General features: G+C 40.4%; 1 protein-coding gene and 1 long non-coding RNA gene across 3 annotated transcripts; both read left to right on the forward strand.

The window, feature by feature from the left end:
* Window positions 1-363: 363 nt before the first annotated feature.
* Window positions 364-3,584, forward strand: LOC145862980 (uncharacterized). Its single transcript, XR_014382291.1, has 2 exons — window positions 364-461; window positions 3,104-3,584. It is a non-coding gene; the product is annotated as an uncharacterized LOC145862980 (long non-coding RNA).
* Window positions 3,585-6,921: 3,337 nt separating this feature from the next.
* Window positions 6,922-15,500, forward strand: LOC106584137 (SERPINE1 mRNA-binding protein 1). 2 transcript variants are annotated; one of them, XM_014169046.3, is made up of 9 exons: window positions 6,922-7,290; window positions 8,755-8,950; window positions 10,100-10,246; window positions 11,527-11,598; window positions 11,929-12,003; window positions 12,177-12,348; window positions 12,446-12,505; window positions 12,651-12,896; window positions 13,972-14,680. In XM_014169046.3, the coding sequence occupies exons 1-9, from the start codon at window positions 7,035-7,037 to the stop codon at window positions 14,029-14,031; spliced, it is 1,284 nt and encodes a 427-aa protein (XP_014024521.1). In that variant the 5' UTR covers window positions 6,922-7,034; the 3' UTR covers window positions 14,032-14,680. The 2 variants fall into 2 exon arrangements, with proteins under 2 accessions (XP_014024521.1, XP_014024523.1); XM_014169048.3 differs by having other exon boundaries at window positions 6,923-7,290; window positions 11,530-11,598; window positions 13,972-15,500.
* Window positions 15,501-19,262: the final 3,762 nt, after the last annotated feature.

Raw genomic sequence — 19,262 nt, forward strand, 5'->3', positions numbered from 1 at the left:
ATATTGCTTTCAGTCTCCTGATTCCCAAAGTCAAGCAATATCACATTTTCATGATGATGCGTCTTATCCCTCTTGCTCATTTCAACAGATCAGAATCTTTACAAACACATTCACCCTGACCCCCTGCAATGGAGCAGAGGCTCTGGAATTTTCCACAGATAACATGACATCACTGGTATGTACTAGCACCAAAAAATAATTTTACCTCTCACAATGAACCATGGAAACATATTACCTTTCTGTATTGATAGTACACACAGTATTATCACTAGGTTATTGGTTGTTTGATGCTCTGCATTTGTTGTGACTTAATAAAATCTAGTTTTAAGAGTTTGATTCATCTGTGCCTCTTTTCATTGTGCAGTTCTGGCTGTTTATGCAAAAACCTGAGTCGCTGGATCCTTGGACTAAATACCAGTCTAACCTTAGGTCTGGGAAACAACTACACACAACCTCGCAAGGTATACAAACCACAGATCCATTAAATCCAGACTGACTCTAAAACAGGAGTGATACTGTACACGTAAAACATTGGAAGCATAAGGTGAATGCACCAATTTGTAAGTCGCTCTGGATAAGAGCGTCTGCTAAATGACGTAAATGTAAATGGAAGCCATCTCCACAGTTATTTGAATCTGTGACATCACATGTTCATCACATATTTGTATTGTGGGGTTTTTGAACACATTACCAGCCTGTATTTTTTTGTACCAATCTACCAACCAAGCAAGATATCAATTTCAATCATATCAGCGTGGTTAAGTATTTATATTAATTTGGCTGATTATATTTAAGCAATAAGGCCCGAGGGGGTGTGGTATATGGCCAATATACGACAGCTAAGGGCTGTTCTTATTTATTTATTTTATTTAACCTTTATTTAACCATGAAGGGCTCATTGAGATTTAAAATCTATTTTTCAAGAGCGTCCTGGCCAAGATAGGCAGCGCCAAGTCATTACAAAAATTACAGACAAACAACATGAAAAACTACAAGTAATCTAGTAAAAACCATAGAATTAACAAAGAATATAACAAAATCAAAAACAGCAAATTAAAAACATTGACATGTCAGGGAATCAATCTCAAGATCATTCATCAGTGATTTAAAAATACCAATCGGGACAAGTTCTTCCAGTTTAAAAGTATTTTGTAAGGCATTCCAAGACGATGGCGCAGAGTACATAAAAGCCCTTTTACCAAATTCAGTTCGGACATTTGGAACAGTTAGCAGGATAAAGTCCCGCGAACGAAGAGAGTACCCACCACATTTCTGAACAATAAAAATGCCCAAATAAAAAGGTAGTAAACCCAAAATGGCTTTGTAAATAAAAGTATACCAGTGACTGAGCCTACGAGTGACTAGAGAAGGCCAGCCAACACTGGTATACAAAGTGCAGTGGTGCGTAAGGGTTTTGCAATTTAAAATAAATCTCAAAGTGCCATGGTAAAGGGTGTCAATTGATCTCAAACACTGAGCGGAAGCATTCATATATAAAATATCCCCATAGTCTAGTAAAGGCATAAATGTAGCTGATACTAGCCTCCTGGCTTCAAAAGAAAAACAAGCCTTATTCCTAAAATAAAATCCTAATTTCAGCTTCAATTTTTTTGTAAGTTGTTGAATATGCATTTTAAAAGAGAGGCCATCATCAATCAAAATTCCAAGATATTTATATGAGGTTACAACCTCAATCTCCTTGCCCTGACAGGTAGTAATAGGTGAAAGGTTCAGAGGTCTATTTCTTGCTTTAGAAAACACCAGTAGTTTAGTTTTGTCAGTATTGAGGATAAGCTTCAATTGAGACAAGGCATGTTGAACAGTATTAAAAGCAGTTTGCAAGTTCTGGAAAGCTTTTGTAAGAGATGAAGCACAACAGTAAATAACAGTATCATCAGCATAAAAATGAAGTTGTGCATTTTGGACATTTTTGTCTAAATTATTTATATAAATAGTGAATAAGAGAGGACCAAGTACAGAGCCTTGGGGCACACCATTTAAGACAGACAATTTAACAGACCTAAGCCCATCAAATTGAGTGCACTGAGTTCTATCAGACAGATAGTTAACAAACCATGCAACTGCATGCTCTGAAAGACCTACACTCGACAATCTCTGCCTTAGTATAGCATGATCAACTGTATCAAAAGCCTTAGAGAGATCAATAAAAAGTGAGACACAATGCTGTTTTTTGTCAAGAGCTTCAGTGATATCATTTAAAACCTTCATGGCTGCTGTAATTGTGCTATGCTTCTTCCTGAAACCCGATTGGTACATTGATAAAATAGAGTTAGTAAATAAAAACTATTTTAGCTGTTCACTCACAAGGGTTTCAAGTATTTCCACCAGGGGTGACAGCTTTGAGATTGGCCTATAATTATTTAAAAGAGTTGGATCTCCCCCTTTTAAAAGTGGCAGGACAAACGCTGATTTCCAGATCTTTGGAATTTCATTACATTCCAGGGTTAGATTAAACAGATATGTAAGTGGTTCAGCTATGAAATCAGCTGCCAGATTTAAAAAGCAGGGATCCAAAAGATCAGGACCTGCAGGCTTTCTCTGATCTAAGGATTTCAGGGCTTTATGTACCACCTGCACTGAGAATGGCAAAAAGCTAAAAGTTTGACCAGCTCTCACTGGTTCATCCACACAAGGTTGTACAGAGACAGAGGACACTGAATCAAACAGCCTACCTGTTTGTACGACGCATCGCGGAGTGCCTGGATACAGCCCTTAGCTGTGGTATATTGGCCATATACCACAAACTCCCGAGTTGCCTTATTGCTATTATAAACTGGTTACCAACGTAATTAGAGCAGTAAAAATACATGTTTTGTCATACCCGTGGTATACGGTCTGATATACCACGGCTGTCAGACAATCAGCATTCAGGGCTCGAACCACCCAGTTTATAATACTCTAGATAATTTTGAAGTGGTGGAATGTAACTATAGATGAATATTGGATCCGTCCAAATGATGAAATATTAAGTAATTACTCTATCTGACAGATGACAGGACTTCCGTTTCTATTCTTGTCAAATCCACTCTGACATGCCATCAGTCCCCTGCTGTGTCTGATCGCCTCTCTGTTCCCTTCACAGATGGATATTGATGGGGACATGTCCGAGGCCCTGTATGATAAACTACTGGAACTGGAAGACAAAGTACACAGGAAACTGAAGGAGGAAAAGAAGGGTATTGAGCTCCTCCACAGTAGCCTGATTGAAGGAACAGTGGATGGGACATAACTCCCATCTAATGGACTGAGACTCCTGTCCTGCAGACAACTGAGACGCGAGAAAGTATCTCTTCTGATTGTCACTATTTCATTGATGGAAGTGATGAATTCTGTTTGCCTTATTTGCCTACATTGTGAGGCCTCACAGACAATGAGTGCTGCTGGTATTAGGTTTTGATTTGATTGCCACCGTGTCACTCATTGATGCTGCTACTAATGTATTGTGTCTGTATTGCATGTGTTGTCAGACCTCACAAGGAATTCCACAAACACATTTGAAAGTATGTGTATTATTTGATGTGTCAAATAATGTAATAACATTCCAATAAACCGTATTGCTTTAATTAACATGTCTGCATCACTGATAGCCCTGAATGACTTTGTGGATTCAAAGTGGTAGACCTACACTGTAATGTCATCAATTAAGTGTAATGATTTTGTTCATTTTAATCAGCATATAGGGGGGCCTACTGTAAATGCATGATCCATGTCACATAATTGTTTCCCTGGCTTGCTTGTTTTTTTTGTGCTGTGATAACAAGCAATCAAAAGGTTTCACCAGACATTGAAATAAAACCAAAACTGCATATAGCCTACTCACAACATAGCCTACACAAAACATAGAAATATTCACAAGATATACCATCACTGGCTGAATAATGCCTAGTGCTAATCAATCCAAATTGCGCCACGATTGATTGCTGGCTTCCCATAAGTCGCTAGGAGGTTGTCAGCAGTACTCTCCGCCCGAATGTTAACATAGGTGGTCTGTGTGATTCTGGCCTCTGTGGTGTCCCCGCGGTGCGTGTGGTAGTATATCTGCTCCGAGGGAGGGTGGGCACACACCCTGCAGCTGTCGTCCTCTGCCGGTGTCTGTAAGCATAGCTTCCTCGCTGAGTTTCAGGTTGCAGAATGCCCAAACCATCAGTTGTGTAAAGTATTTAAGTAAAAATATTTTAAAGTACTACTTAAGTAGCTTTGGGGGTTATCTGTACTTTACTATTTATATTTTTGACAACTTTTACTTCACTACATTCCTAAAGAAAATAATGCACTTTTTACTCCATACATTTTCCCGGACACCCAAAAGTACTTGTTACATTTTTACAGGAAAATGGTCCAATTCATGCACTAGTCAAGAGAACATCCTTGGTCATCCCTACTGCCTCTGATCTGGCGGACGCACTAAACACAAATGCTTTGTTTGTAAATTATTGTCAGTGTTGTAGCGTGCTATCCATAAATTTAAAGAATAACAAGAAATTGTGCTGTCTGGTTTGCATAATATAAGGAATTAGAAATTATTAATATTTTTACTTTTACTTTGATACTTAAGTACATTTTAGCAATTCCATTTACTTTTGATACTTAAGTATATTTAAAACCAAATACTTTTAGACTTTTACTCAAGTAGTATTTTACTGGGTGACTTTCAATTTTACTTGAGTCATTTTCTATTAAGGCATCTTTACTTTTACTCAAGTATGACTTTAGCGTATACTTTTACCACCACTGCAAACCATGCCGCAGAGAAACACTCAAAACGAACCCATGACGAAAACCTTCATAAATGCAGATGTCCTTGTTCATGTGAATCCTGAGCCGCTATATGCTTTCGCGAAAGTTGTGGTGTAGGATTAAGATTTGCGTAATTGATGTGCATACACTTCTCTCTCTCAAAAACAATAGGCTATAGGAAGCAAGAAGATATAATGCTGTGGAGTGCTCCAGAAATCCAGACAATTAGATAGATATCCCGCCTGAGATTAATTAGAAAAGTTGTAAATTGCTTTGATCCTGCCTCACAGGAGAATCCCCTCTGCACCGTTAGATGTGATGTCCTGACAGCTCAATCACTGTCAAATCCGCAGCATGGTGGAGATGATTAGCAATTGCGGGTTTAAAATCATGAATCATCATATTCACATGGGGGCTAATTCTGCAGAGACTGTGAGAGCCTACATTTACATTTCAGTCATTTAGCAGACGCTCTTATCCAGAGCGACTTACAGTAGTGAATGCATACATTTCATACAATTTCATACATTTTTTTCTGTGCTGGCCCCCCGTGGGAATCGAACCCACAACCCTGGCATTGCAAACACCATGCTCTATCAACTGAGCTACAGGGAAGGCTAAATAAGCTTGTTGAATAAAGGTTCTTCTCCCCAACAATCGAGGCTCTCAATCTTGTTAGAATTTGCCATTTTATCTGTTCAGTAGCCTAGGCTATTAACCTGTTGGGGCTACAGGTTAGCAATGAACCCCGAGACGGGATTGCTAACAAGGCTGGAAATTCAAAACATCAAAAATCTAATAATTTAAATTTCTCAAACAATCAACTATTTTACACAATTTAAAAGATAAACATCTCCTTAATCTAACCACATTGTTCGATTTTCAAAGAGGCTTTACGGCAAAAGCATAAAGTTAGATTATGTTAGGACAGTACATAGCCACAAAAGTACAAACATCCAGTTTCAATTCAAGGTCAGGTGTCACCAAAAGCAGAAACCAGCTAAAATTATGCACCAACCTTTGACAATCTCCATCAGATGACACTCCTAGGACATTATGTTATACAATACATGCATTTTTTGTTCCATCAAGTTCATATTTATATCAAGTTCATATAAAATCACGCCGAAAAGCTAAAAAAACCTAGTAAATAATCTATTTACGTTCGTTCAAACATGTCAAACGTTGTTTAGCATTAATCTTTTGGTCCATTTTTAACGTTAAACATCAGTAATATTTTCACACAACCTATCCTATGTCTAGATAAACAATTATGACAAACTCACGCTTCTCAGATTTATGCGCATCTAGTGGAAGCCGTAGGAGTTGCGAAATGAATCCTTTCTCACTATGGTATCTATAAAACAATGACACTAAATAGTACAGTCACAAAATTCACATTTTTTTTGGATCTATTTTTCACAGGTTTTTGCCTGCAATATGAGTTTTGTTATACTTACAGACACCATTCAAACTGTTTTAGAAAATTCAGAGTGTTTTCTATCCGAATGTGTTAATAATATGCATATCCTAGCTTCTGAGTTGGTGTAGGAGGCAGTTAAAAATGGGCACATATTTTTTTCACAATTTCTCAATACTGCCCCCTAACCAGAATAATGGCCTAATATTGTTCCCTTCACATTTTATTTTATTAACTTAATATAAGTCCAGTGCCCCTGTGACAACAATTTTGGACCCCCTTGTGGCCCCCCTAAATGTGGAGTATGAAATCATTTTTACATAACACATTTTTGCTATCGTTCTTTTTTTACATCCGTTATTAATGTAACTGGCCCCTCGAACAGTACAACTGTCCCCAGCTTGCCACCCCCCCCAGTTGAAATGGTCTAGAACCGCCGCTGTCTCCCAAACAAAATATATGATTGCATGCAAATAGCAAACTACAACACACACACACATATATATATATATATATATATATATATATATATATATATATATATATATATATACATACACACACACACACACACACAACATTTATGCTTGTCAAATGGAGAAACGCAAAAGCATTAACCCCGTCCATCGTTGTGGGTACTGTATTTTATTGAGTGAGCCGCCCCTTATGTTTTCGCGAAACTCTCCCAAATCAAAGAACTACACGCCCCACCCGGCGCCAAAGTTGAGGCCCCGGATGTCTATCACGCCGGAAGAGAAGGAGGTCCTTTTCCCAGCCATCTTGTGGCATCATTTAGCGAAGTGTTCGCACCAAGCCTCGTAGAATCGGAGGAAAATCCTGCTGAAGGGGCGCCATCATGCCCGGACATATGCAAGAAGGTTTCGGCTGCGCCATAGCCAACCGATTCGACCAACTATTTGACGACGAGTCGGACCCGTTCGAGCTGTTGAAGGAGGCGGAGAACAAGAAGAAGGAGGCTCCTGTCCCTGGTGCCGCCAAGACCGCAGCCCAAGCCGCCAAGCTTCAGAAAAAGGAGTCCCAGAAAGATAGAAAGATGGTCCCTGCTGATAAGAAAGATGAGCCTCTGGCACCCGTGCCTCTGAAGAAAGATGGTAAGACTGTTTCCTGCAGTAAATGTCGGATTGGTCTGCAAAATCGCAGTTCTCTCAGCATTCATGTTAGCTAGCTAGCAATGGTTTCAAACCCTCCATGAGGTCGACATGATTCCTTTAGTGCGTCAGTTCAGATGGCAGCTAAAGTTGATAAGTTTATCGCATTCGTTGCAAAAAAATGTGTCACAACAGTGTGTGGTAGTCTGTGCCCCCTGATAACTTGCTGGTAAACTTGTTTTGCTGCCAATAAAACGCCTCTTAGGGGCCTTGTTTAGCCAGGATAATTAATTAGTTAATTAGCTAGCTAACGTTAGCTTACCAAAGTCAGTTGTTTGCCTAATGCCGGTTGATCAGTGTTGGATTGGTAACTACGTACTTGCTAAATGCACGATTGGCGAATTGTCAGTTTCGTGCAACTGAAATTGTTCACCTAACGTTAGCTAGCGAACCATGTATTTACACATTGGTGTAAGCCAACTTCCACAAGCGAAGCGATCGTACTAAAAAATGGTTTTAACTAGGCAAGTCAGTTAATAAATTCTTATTTACAATGACGGCCTACCAAAATGCCTCCTCCTGGTTACATTTGAGGGTCGTTTTTCTGACGAATTAACGTAGAACGTCTTTCGCTACCCGCATTATTAACCCGCGTCGTGACCAACCTCGTGGCTTGGGGTGTACAACCGCACCAACATGTTCTTGACTAGGCAGGGAATTGCGTCATCTTGCGTTGCGTATCGCGGTTGTGAATGAGAATATGGACGTTTGGTGTTTTTGTCAGATAACACAGCTTCACGAGCATGCTACTCAGTGGACACACAAGATAAGACTATATCAGTTGGACACACAACTTGTTACATGTACGTTCTCTTATTAGTGAGTACTCGTACGTTACTGGCCAACTTTAGACGGGTCTACACAATCTGAAAGTAAAATAGGAGGCCCCTGTATTGTGTTAGAACGTTCCATCCTACTTACACCAGTCAGAAACAAAGTCGAAAATGTAAACCCCAGAGAAGAGGAGACAGGTGCTTCAACGTGCATTCAGCTGCTGGGATGTAGGGGTGGGAGTCTATTTTGGTCAACAGTGGGAGGGACTTGTCAGACCATACTTAGGGCATGTTTCCATCTGCTAGTACTGGCATGGTGCATAATACAAAATTCAATGTTAGTTCATAGGTTTATAAAGAAGTTGACATTTTAATTGTATTCCTCATGTAACATGAATAAGCCCTTACATTCTAGTTCAGAAAGTCAGTCCTGCTCACTCTTTTGGAGACTGGTCGTGAGAAAAGCTCTCGATTTAATGACAGTAGTCACCAATTCACACCCCTGTTTTAGTTATTTTTTGCTAGCAAAGCTCTTGAGAAAATTGCCCATGTACTCCTTTTGTTTTTCAAAGAACCATAACCCTACATTTTCTCATAAGGGGATTAATAATTCCTATGCTCTGTCCTGCTCCAGGACCTGGTCCCAGGAGGATGGGTCGCAGGCCTGAGGGTCAGGGCCCAGCTGGTGGACCGCCCCGTGAGTTCCAGGGCGAGGGCCGCCCCCCTACAGACAGACCCCCCCGGACTGACAGACGGCCACCACGCCGTTTCGAGAGGCCCCCCGGCGGAGAGGAGAAGCCTGGCGAGGGAGGAGAGTTCTCTGTGGAGAAGTGAGTACTGGGTAGAGCAGGGGTATATTCAGTTGGTACCAAACGGGAGATTTTTATTTTAAACCGGTACTAACCCTAACAATAACACGACTCAGATCTGTGTGTGTGTGTCTGTGTGCAGGCCTTTGTTCCATCCAAACGGTAACACATCTGATTTTACAAATAAACGTATATTAGTCCTCATTTAAGACTTTGATACCCACACTGGCACTCTAATGTAGGACAGTACAGTTCTTTCCTTTTAAAATGGACACTAACCAGGCCTTTATTGTGTAAACAAAAACAACCCCCTTATTCCTTTTGACAGGACTATTTCCCCTCAGGCTGTCAGAGGTAACCCAACCACATCTTAATTATGGGGTCCACTTCACTACTGTTCAGCAGCAGAGAAAGACTCCACCTTCACTGATAATTCCTCAGCTTTGCCTTGTCACTTAGCTTAACCTGTTACAGCACAGCAGGGTGTGTAGGAAAAGGGTGGTGGTAACATAGAGATATATAAACCCTGTTTGAATGCATTTCAAATATGTCCCTCCTTCCTTTGTGGAAAGAGTTGCTGGTCTATCATGAATAGCCAGTTTTTTTTGGGGGGGGGGGGCTCGCAATCCAACAATGACTACTCTAGAGAAGCACAAGGGTTTTTAAAGTATTCCAACAGTGCCTAACGCAGGGCTCTACAGTGTGACCATTTTACTAACATATGTGCCTAAATATTTTGCTATGGGCCCTGGAATTTTATTTTAGGCAGTGCGTCTAGAAAATGAAAGATTCAAGCTTTATTCCCTCAAATGTTTTTATTGTGCCCTGGAATTTCCTTGTCTGCCTATATTTTTCAACTTAAGCTCCCGTATTTAAAAAAGAAAAAAAAAAAAGGTATAATTGTCAGCGTAGAGCCCTGCCTAAGGAAAGATAAGTTATGTTTTCTATAATACTGTTTCAGTGTAGTTCACAGTATTGGTCATATATAATCCATTGTGTTTTGGGTCATGCACTGGGGTCTGTTCGTTGGGATGTAACAGTACAGATAACATGTCGGCTCTATTCATTACATTTCTATCTGCAACTTTCTGAATGTTTTAACCTCAATGAATACACATCAACTGTTTAGGCAGGCTGCTGATTGTTCTGGTTCCTTGTCTGTCTCCCCAGGCCCATTGGGGAAAGGTCGATGAGAGGACGTGGTGGTGGCGGCAGGGGCCGGGGATTGGGCAGCAGGGGCCGAGGCATGGGCAGGAGCGACGGCTTCGATGCCCGAGGAAAGCGTGAATTTGACAGACACAGCGGCAACGATCGATCGTAAGTCTTCTGTGTCATGTTGTGAATTATGTAGCTAGCTAACTCAAGGATGAATAAGTCGTATCTCATTATTAGGCCTATTTCCTGCACGAATGGAGAATCTCGGTTCTAAAGTGCTTTTTAGTCCAGGGCTGGGAAACACGGGGTCAACTGGTGGCCACTAGATTATTACCAGCTGATCTCTTCTTAAGCCATCAACATGAGCTAAAGACACCTGCATAGCTGATCTCAATCATCATCCGCCACCGATTTACCTCTACATAACGCAGATATCGTGGTTCTTTTAGTTGTGATTGCAACCAACACTATTTCGCCCTCTGGTGGGTATTCTCATCGGAAAATGTTTAATCTCGCTAGTTAACCAGACTATGGGTGATTTCTGTTTTACAATCATTCTGTACAACTGAAATAAAATATTTCCTTGTTTACCATGGCAAATCTACTGTGCCAAGTTACCCGACACGCTGTATGAATGGAAAACTAATGTTGATGGTTTAGCCTACTCTTATTTTATTCATTTCCAATTTATGTAATCTATTAAATACAACCGTCTTTAAAATAACATTTTCTCATATGGCCATTTCTTATCAAGATGGGGGGGGGGGGGGTGTTTATCCCTGGACTGTCCAGATTTGAAATGTGTAACTAAATCAAGTAAATCTTGATTGAGTTATCTATTTCTTTATCAAATGAAAATGTAGTCTATAAAGTCTTGAATGGCATATAATAATTTGCCATTTTAGGGTGAAGCGTATGAATGAAACATAGGCCGCAGGGTATTTTTTTTTTTTACCATTCATCAGCCTTGGTTTCCAATGCTCCTGATAGGTCAGTTTCATTGGGGGCGGGGAGTAGATAATCTAGACCAGCTGTCTGGTATCATAATCACTTGACATGGTAACAACAAGTGATCAACTGATCTGCTGTTTTATCCTTGTTTATTTTTTTTATTGCAATCCAGCTTAGTTTAGCCCGCAGGCGCATGTAATCTCCCGCTAGTAGTGGTTCCGCCTGTTGGTTGCGTTCAAGCCACGGTTTCCCGAACTCAGATTAACACTAATCCTGGACTAAAAATACATTTCAATGGAGATTCTCCCTTGAGCTTGCTTTGTAGTCCAGGACTACGCTTAATCTGTATCTGGGGAACTGGCCCTAGAAGTATAAGAACTACTTATTTAACGTTTTCCCATCCAGGTTTGTCTCATTTGAAATAAACTGATTTTTTTGCTGGAGAGACTATTGAAGTGAAGGTGTGAGCTAAAGCCCAGACGTTGTTTCAGCAGCCAGAAAGGTGAGGAGAAGCGTGGAGGAAGTGGATCTCACAACTGGGGCACCGTCAAGGATGAGATGGGGTGAGTTGCACTGCCGACCTAGCACAACACACCCTCTCAGTAGACTTTTTCTAAAAGACAGACTTTGACTAAAAACCTCAAGGAAGAGTTTTGATTTAACTTGTGTGGTTGTGTGTAAACTGAAGTCAACATGTTGAGTCAAGACACCTAGTCTCTATATTGTCCTGGTAGCATCACCTTTCAGCATATTGAATGTATGAGAATGAGTGATGTGGATGGGAATGCCGCGCAGCCACACAGGGCTGTTCAGCTGGTGTTAATGTACAGGTGGAGCTAAGCTGATGTGGACACACTCAGGTGAAGCTAAATTCGTTTTTTCCCTCTCCACAGCGAGCTTGACCAATCAAACGTGACCGAGGAGACCCCTGAGGGAGAGGAGCATCTGCCCGCCGACTCTGAGAATAAGTGAGTTGATAGGGCTGAGCCGTCTACCACATCTCCCTCTTCTCCCCAAAGTGTGCACTTGTTCTCTCCTCAGGGATTTAACAGTGTGGGCTGGATGGCTTTTCCTCCATATTTTTTTATCTCCAGCCAGTTGCGTGTCCTGACAGTTCTGTTTTCTAATCTGTCTGTTGTAGGGAGAACGAGGTTGGTGAACCTAAGGAAGTGGAACCCAAGGAGATGACTCTGGATGAATGGAAGGCCCAGCAGGACAAGGAGAAAACCAAGGTGGAGTTCAACATCCGCAAGGCCAACGAGGGAGCCGACAGCCAGTGGAAGAAAGGATACGTGCTGCACAAGTCCAAGGACGTGAGTGGACTGTCAAAACCACAAAACTGACTTGGCCTTCGTTTTGTTTTCCATAACCTCCTAATTCAATTTTCTTCCCTCTTTCTGTCCAATAAAGGAGAAGAAAGATGATACTCTGATTGAAGCTGCAGTGGAGGCTGAGGGAGTCGCCCCTAAGGTGAGTATCACATCTGACAGACGCTCACAAGGTCTCTCCTCGCACCCACAAACATGTACGTCAAGATGACTGAATGTGACTGACTTGTGTGCCGGAAACAAATGTTCAGTCATTGACGATGCTCTCCTCCCGTCCCGTCTTTCAGACAGAGGATGATCACCACTTCCGGAAGCCGGCCAATGACATCACTGCCCAGTTGGAGATAAACTTTGGGGACCTGGGCCGCCCCAGCCGTGGTCGTGGTGGACCCCGTGGTGGCAGGGGGGGCCGTGGGCGCGGGGAGGGCAGAGGAGAGTTCCGAGGAGAGTTCCGCGAGCGTGAGCCCAGAGAGCCCCGTGAGCGTGATGGTGGAGCCCCCACCAGGCCGGCCCGCGGAGGCCGGACTGACAAGGTATGGACGACTAATCCTACACTGAGCAAAAATATGAACGTAACATGCAACAATTTCAAATATATTACTGGGCTACAGTTCATATAAGGAAATGAGTCAATTGAAATAAATTCATTAGGCCCTAATCTATGTATTTCAAATAATTGAGAATACAGATATTCATCTGTTGGTCACAGATACATTAAAAAAAAGTACATGCCACCTGCCTGATTGAGTTAACTAGGATTCATCCCAGAAGATAACACACTTCACACATTTTGTGTACAAATTTGTTTATCCCTGTTTGTGAGCATTTCTCCTTTGCCAAGATAATCCATCCACCTGACAGGTGTGGCATTCAAGAAGCCGATTAAACAGCATTATCATTACACAGGTGCACCTTGTGCTGGGGACAATAAAAGGCCACTCTAAAATGTGCCGTTTTGTCACACAACACAATGCCACAGATGTCTTATGTTTTGAGGGTGTGTGCAATTGGCATACTGACTGCAGGAATGTCCACCAGAACTGTTACCAGAGAATTGAATGTTAATTTCTCTACTATAAGCCACCTGCAATGATGTTTTAGAGAATTTGGCAGTATGTCCCACCGGCCTCACAACCGCACACCATGTGTATGGTTTCTTGTGGGCGAGCGATCTACTGATGTGAACAGTGTGCCCCATGGTGTGGTTATGGTATGGGCAGGCATAAGCTATGGACAACAAACACAATTGCATTTGATCAGTTGTCAATTTGAATACACAAAAATACCGCAACGAGATCCTGAGGCCCATTTCTCTTATGCATTACAGATGCCTTATCTGTATTCCCAGTTATGGGAAGTCCATCGATTTCTAGTGCATCATTTATTTCAATTGACTGATTTCCTTATGAATTGTAACTCAGTAAAATCTTTAATTCATATTGTGTTCATCTTTTTGTTTATTATTACTAATGGTCTGTTATGGCAAGAATTTATGGGATTTAAAGTTGAGAGAATTTGGATTGTTTAAGTACAACAGATATGGTCATAATTTCACTGAGCAGACATAAACAATCTTGTTCCTTCTTGTTTTCCTAACCCTCCTCCCAGCCGAGCGGGGTGATCGTGCCCAACGTGGACGACCCCGAGGCCTTCCCGGCCCTGGCCTAAGATGGAGTGGCTGCCCGTTAGGCCCCCAGGAGCCCCAGGCAGACCCCTAGGCCCCTCTACGAGGCTTGCATGTTTCTGGATCCTTCAGCAAAAATTATATGGTGGAGAAGACTGTCATGGCCCATGACACTTGCATCTGAGGACTGAATTTTACCCGTTTTATTAAAAAGAAAATAAGGAAAAAAAACAGATGGAAGAAGAAAAAAGAAATAAAAAAGAAAAGGACTTCTTGCTACTTCCGGAGCAAATTATTGGTAGAGGTTTTGTACTTAGAAACAAGGTAGCAGGGATGTTTTCATACAGTATTTTTTTCAGAGATTATGCGTTCTTCATTAATACTTTTTTTGTATTGCTGCTTGAAAATACGCATTTCCAAATATAAGGTATGAGAAAGTTGTAATTTGAGCTTGTGGTGTCCCATAGCTTGCTTTGCTATATGATCACTTCAAACCAGGCTGTACAAGGATGGAACCCAAGCCAACTAGCTCTTACCATACTGGGTATTTCTGAAGAGGTTACTGTATCATCGCTCAGTGACATTTCAAGGACTTTGCTTTAGTTTGCAGTTTTGTGTATTATTTTTTTTAAAGTAAGGCCTAGACCTCTATGATATAGGCCTGGAAAAGAAAAATAAATTTATGGTAAGATATCTTGGGGTGAGATATTATTTCTGATGGTGCGGATAGGGACATGCCTTGGATCGTTGATCTCCATTTTAACTATTTAAGTGTAGATACACTTAACACTTTTAAAGTGGAGCCTAAATCAGTTGTTTATTAAAATGTATTTTGTATAGAAAAGAGTTTCCAAAGGACTCGATAGCAGGGGGAAGGAATACTTCAATGGTTTAAAATGTATCCGTCTGACATATTTAGCTCGTTGCTCTATAGGTGAACCGATCCCCCTGTACGGTTTCATTTAACCCCTCTTGAGCTGCGTCTCAATGACACAGTGGCTTCCTCCTTGTTTCCTCCATCTGCACTGATGTGAAAACAGATTTGCCACATCAGTTCAGCTCTGAGGTAAGGAAAAAAACAGGAAGCCACTGAGACTTGTGATGCAGCTAAGATCCTTTGGAAGCCCTCAGACCTTCTCACACTGTTTACACACCATTCCAGGGCTGCATTCAGCAGTGCACCACATTGTGCAACGTTCAGATAGAAATGCATTGTATAGAACAGACAGTGAGGAGTCGTGTCATCTCCACTCATGGCATTTATCTGCAACGCTCTGTACATCGCACCCTGCTGAACGGGGCCCAGTATACTGATAACAATGTGAACCTGCTCCTGCAGTATTTCCTGTGGTGGTTGAAGATCCTCCATTTTGATTTTCCCTCTGGCTCCCTACTGCATAATTGCTCTGAAAGAAATACAATTGTGTGTGGGTCAGCCTAGTGTTCTACAGATGTGTGAATCCTAACCCTGCCATTATAGACCTCCGTCGGTAAATAAAGATGGTCGATTCATTTTTGCATTGTGTTGACTTCAACTTCGCCACGTACATAAATACAGAATCACATATACACAAAAAGCTGCATTCTTTCATGATTAAATAAATTCACAGATTAAGGTTCAATTGTGTGGCAAAGGTACAATAAGAGTCAGGACTTTTTCTGATTTTTTTTTGTTGTGTAGTCTGGATATTAATATATCCAATGCTGTTTAATGGTGCACTGGTTCCTGAGTATAGTATAATTAAGAAATGTAACTTTTAAGGGCCGATTGCGTGAATTCTGAGGACAGACTGTTTAGCTCCCCAACCATGTAATTTAGCTTTTAAATTCTGTAGTCGACTACAGCCTGGAACAAAAACATGCATCCACACTGGCCTTCACAAGACAATATTCTCAAAATGTGATGAGTCTGAGTAAAACCTTATAGAAGAATAGTGCCCTTCAGTGGACATTTGGAGTATTACTTCCAGATAGGGCTCATCTCCCATTTGAACATGGATGACACTGCATAGAATCACTGGCAGACTTACTATTGGGCTGAAGAGGTAATTAATTGCCTTAGGCCTCACATCAAGGGTTCACTTGAGCTGGGCTTGAGAAAATGTAAATGCTCTTCTCCTGGCATAATAGAAAAATCCCCATCAAAGTCTTCTGTTAAAGCTAGAGATATGTTTTTTGCATGGGCTGCATCGCAATACGTCGATTTCGGCCTTCCACATCTGAAGTGTTTGTCAGACCTTGAAAAGCGTTCTACTCACGAAAACGTCTGTACAGTGCGAACGGTTTGGCATACAAATTAATATGACTGATCTATGGAAAGGGAGTACAACCCCCCCCCCCCAAGTGTCACAGGACTCGTCTGAAGGTAACCCGGTACCTGGCTGAAAAATGTATGCCAGTGAATAGGGCATTTCCACGTCAAAGGTAATTTCACAGTAGAAAAATCGACATTGCGATGCAGCCCATGCAAAAAACATATCTCTAGCTTTAACAGAAGACTTTGATGGGTATTTTCCTATTATGCCAGGAGAAGAGCATTTTCATTTTCTCAAGCCTAGCTCAAGTGAACCCTTTTTTCTTAAAAAAAACATCTCGGATATAGGACAGACACTTAAAAACATTTTTCCTTTTGACTGGTTTTCCCATGTATGAATCTGTTATGAAATAAGCTAATAGCAGTAAGGCCAAAAAATGTTTTATACCTACAGTGATCCTAAAAATGTAATTATCCTTGGTAGGACTATATTAAAACAATTCCATATGTTGGCTTAGTAGTAGTCTCGTGTTGCCATACCTCCAAAATCACATCATTGTCACGCCTCCCTTGAAGGTCTGGAGAATGATGTATTGCAGTGGAGAGTAAAGTTTCCTAATGACAAGTCTTTCACATGGAGTAATAAGGCTTGCTCCAGACAATCACACAGATTTTTGGCTGGTGTCTAAATGTTTTGATAAACTGGGTATTTCTGTTAACATCCTTGCCACTCCCCTTACTGATCATAGAGCTATTTAAATTGACATTAAACTTTTTATCTCTGATAATGGCCTTGGCAGAGCATTCTACTGGAAGCTTAATAGCTCTATATTAAAACATGAGTTGGTCAAGATGTAGATAAACAATTTAATTACACACTTTTGGAACAAAGCTATAAATGACAATTCATACAGTAATAACTGGGAGCTTTTTAAATATGAGGTTGGAAAATATTTAAGAAGATATGGGTGTATTCTTGCCAAGACAAGGAGAGCTGAAGAAGAAAGTGTAATTACAAAGGTCACCTATCTTGTTCAATAGTCTCTCTTGAAAGTCTCTCAGAGGAGGACAAATCTGTTCTGTTTGAGCTGCAAAACAAGTTGTATATGTATAAATATGTATAAACTGAATGCAGAGGGAGCCTTTGTCAGATCTAGGAAGAAGTGGTAAGAGGAGGGTGAACAAAATTCAGGTTAGAAAAATACCACTAAAAATAATGCCATTCAACAATTTAATATTAATGATCTCATCACAGATGATCCCAAATTAATCTCTAACTTTAGTTGCAACTTCTACAGGAATTTATATAGTTATAAGTATTGTGAGGTTTCCTCAACTCTTTTCTTTGACTCTGGGGGGTGTGAAATCAATTGGGGAGGCTGAGAGGGAACAGTGTAATGACCCTATTGTAGTTGAAGAGATCATTTATTCTATTGAACACCTTAAAAAGAATAAGTCTCCTGGGACTGATGGTATATCTGCTGAGTTTTACAAAACTTTTTCTCAACAGTTGGCCCCATTTGTTAGAGGTCTTTTCTGAAAGCATTGTAAATAATGCTCTCCCTCCCAGTTTGACTCAAGGTCTGATTACATTAATACCTAAGCCCAAGAAAGACTTGCTACCACTCGATAATTGGCATCCAATCTGTCTGCTCAATAATGACTACAAAATATTTGCCTCTATATTTGCAAAAAGAATGAAGGCAGTATTGGACTCAATTATAGAAGAGACCCAATCTGGCTTCATGAGGAATTGACATATATATAATAATATCCGACTGGTGTTAGACCTTATTGACTATTCTGATTTAATCTTCAAAGATAGTTTTGTATTCTTAGACTTTTATAAAGCCTACGATACAGTGGAACATGAGTTTCTATTTCTCTCCCTTGAGAAATTTGGTTTTGGGGAATTATTTTGTAGTACTATTAAAACTCTTTATATGAATGGGTACAGTTCAATTAAATTAAAGCATGGCACTTCTCCTAGATTTGATTTGAAATTGGGCAAGGTTGCCCAATTTTGCCTTACCTCTTCCTGCTTGCAACTCAACTTCTTACAAGTTCTGTTAAATCCAGTGATATAAAAGGGATCTCTATTGCTGACAGAGATATTATCATAAGTCAACTTGCAGATGACACAACCCTCTTTTTGAAAGATGCTGACCAGATTCCTAGAGCAGTCGGTGTGATAAATATATTTTCCAAAGCATCTGGTCTTTGCCTAAACCTTAATAAGTGTCATTGTTTGCTGTTAAAGACTGTGTGAAACCCTCTATATGCAATATTCCAGGCAAGGAAAAAGTAATATACCTTGGGATTACCATATCTAAGGATCAACAGGAAAGACGCTCATAAAATGTTATACCTATTATTGAAAAAACTAAAAGAAGTTGAACCATTGGTTGAAGAGGGATTTATCCTTGAAAGGTTGAGTATTGCTTTCTAAAGCTGAAGGTATCTCCAGACTTACTTATGCAGCCCAGTCCCTATATCTTGACAACAAAATAGGTAAAGCGGTTGACCAGGTGCTTTTCAACTTAATTTGGAAAAATCGTACACATTATATTAGGAAATCTGTCGTTATGAACTCATATGAATATGGTGGTCTCAATTTTTTTTAGATTTTCCTACTTTGAATAATACTTTTAAGAGAAATTGGGCTAAACATTTTAAAGGATCCTACTTCAATTTGGAATTTCATCCCTCATTATATCTTCTCCTGTTTTGGTGGCCTCAATTTTATGTTTCTTTGTAAAAAATTATCTGCTTTTCATAGACAAGTATTCTTAGCGTGGTCGTTAATATATAAACATAATTTTTCCCCGCATAGGTATTTCATTTGGAACAATAAGGACATTTTGTATAGAAACAAGTCTTTATTTTTTAAGAACTGGTTCAATAGTCATATCCTACTGGTGAGTCAACTATTTAATGCAGAAGGATTGTTACTCAATTCTGAGGAATTCTTTATCTCGTTACAATATCCCTGTAACACCTAGAGAGTTCGCCATAGTCTTT

This window comes from Salmo salar, chromosome 23 (genome assembly GCF_965601325.2).
Source record: "Salmo salar chromosome 23, fSalSal1, whole genome shotgun sequence".
In the NCBI taxonomy this organism is placed as follows: Eukaryota; Metazoa; Chordata; class Actinopteri; order Salmoniformes; family Salmonidae; genus Salmo; species Salmo salar.

Coding starts and splice junctions, on each gene's coding strand:
- LOC106584137 (XM_014169046.3), top strand. CDS start 7,035: ATGCCCGGACATATGCAAGAAGGTTTCGGCTGCGCCATAGCCAACCGA. Junction 12,004..12,176: donor CCCGCCGACTCTGAGAATAA/GTGAGTTGATAG, acceptor TGTCTGTTGTAG/GGAGAACGAGGTTGGTGAAC. Junction 12,506..12,650: donor CTGAGGGAGTCGCCCCTAAG/GTGAGTATCACA, acceptor CCCGTCTTTCAG/ACAGAGGATGATCACCACTT.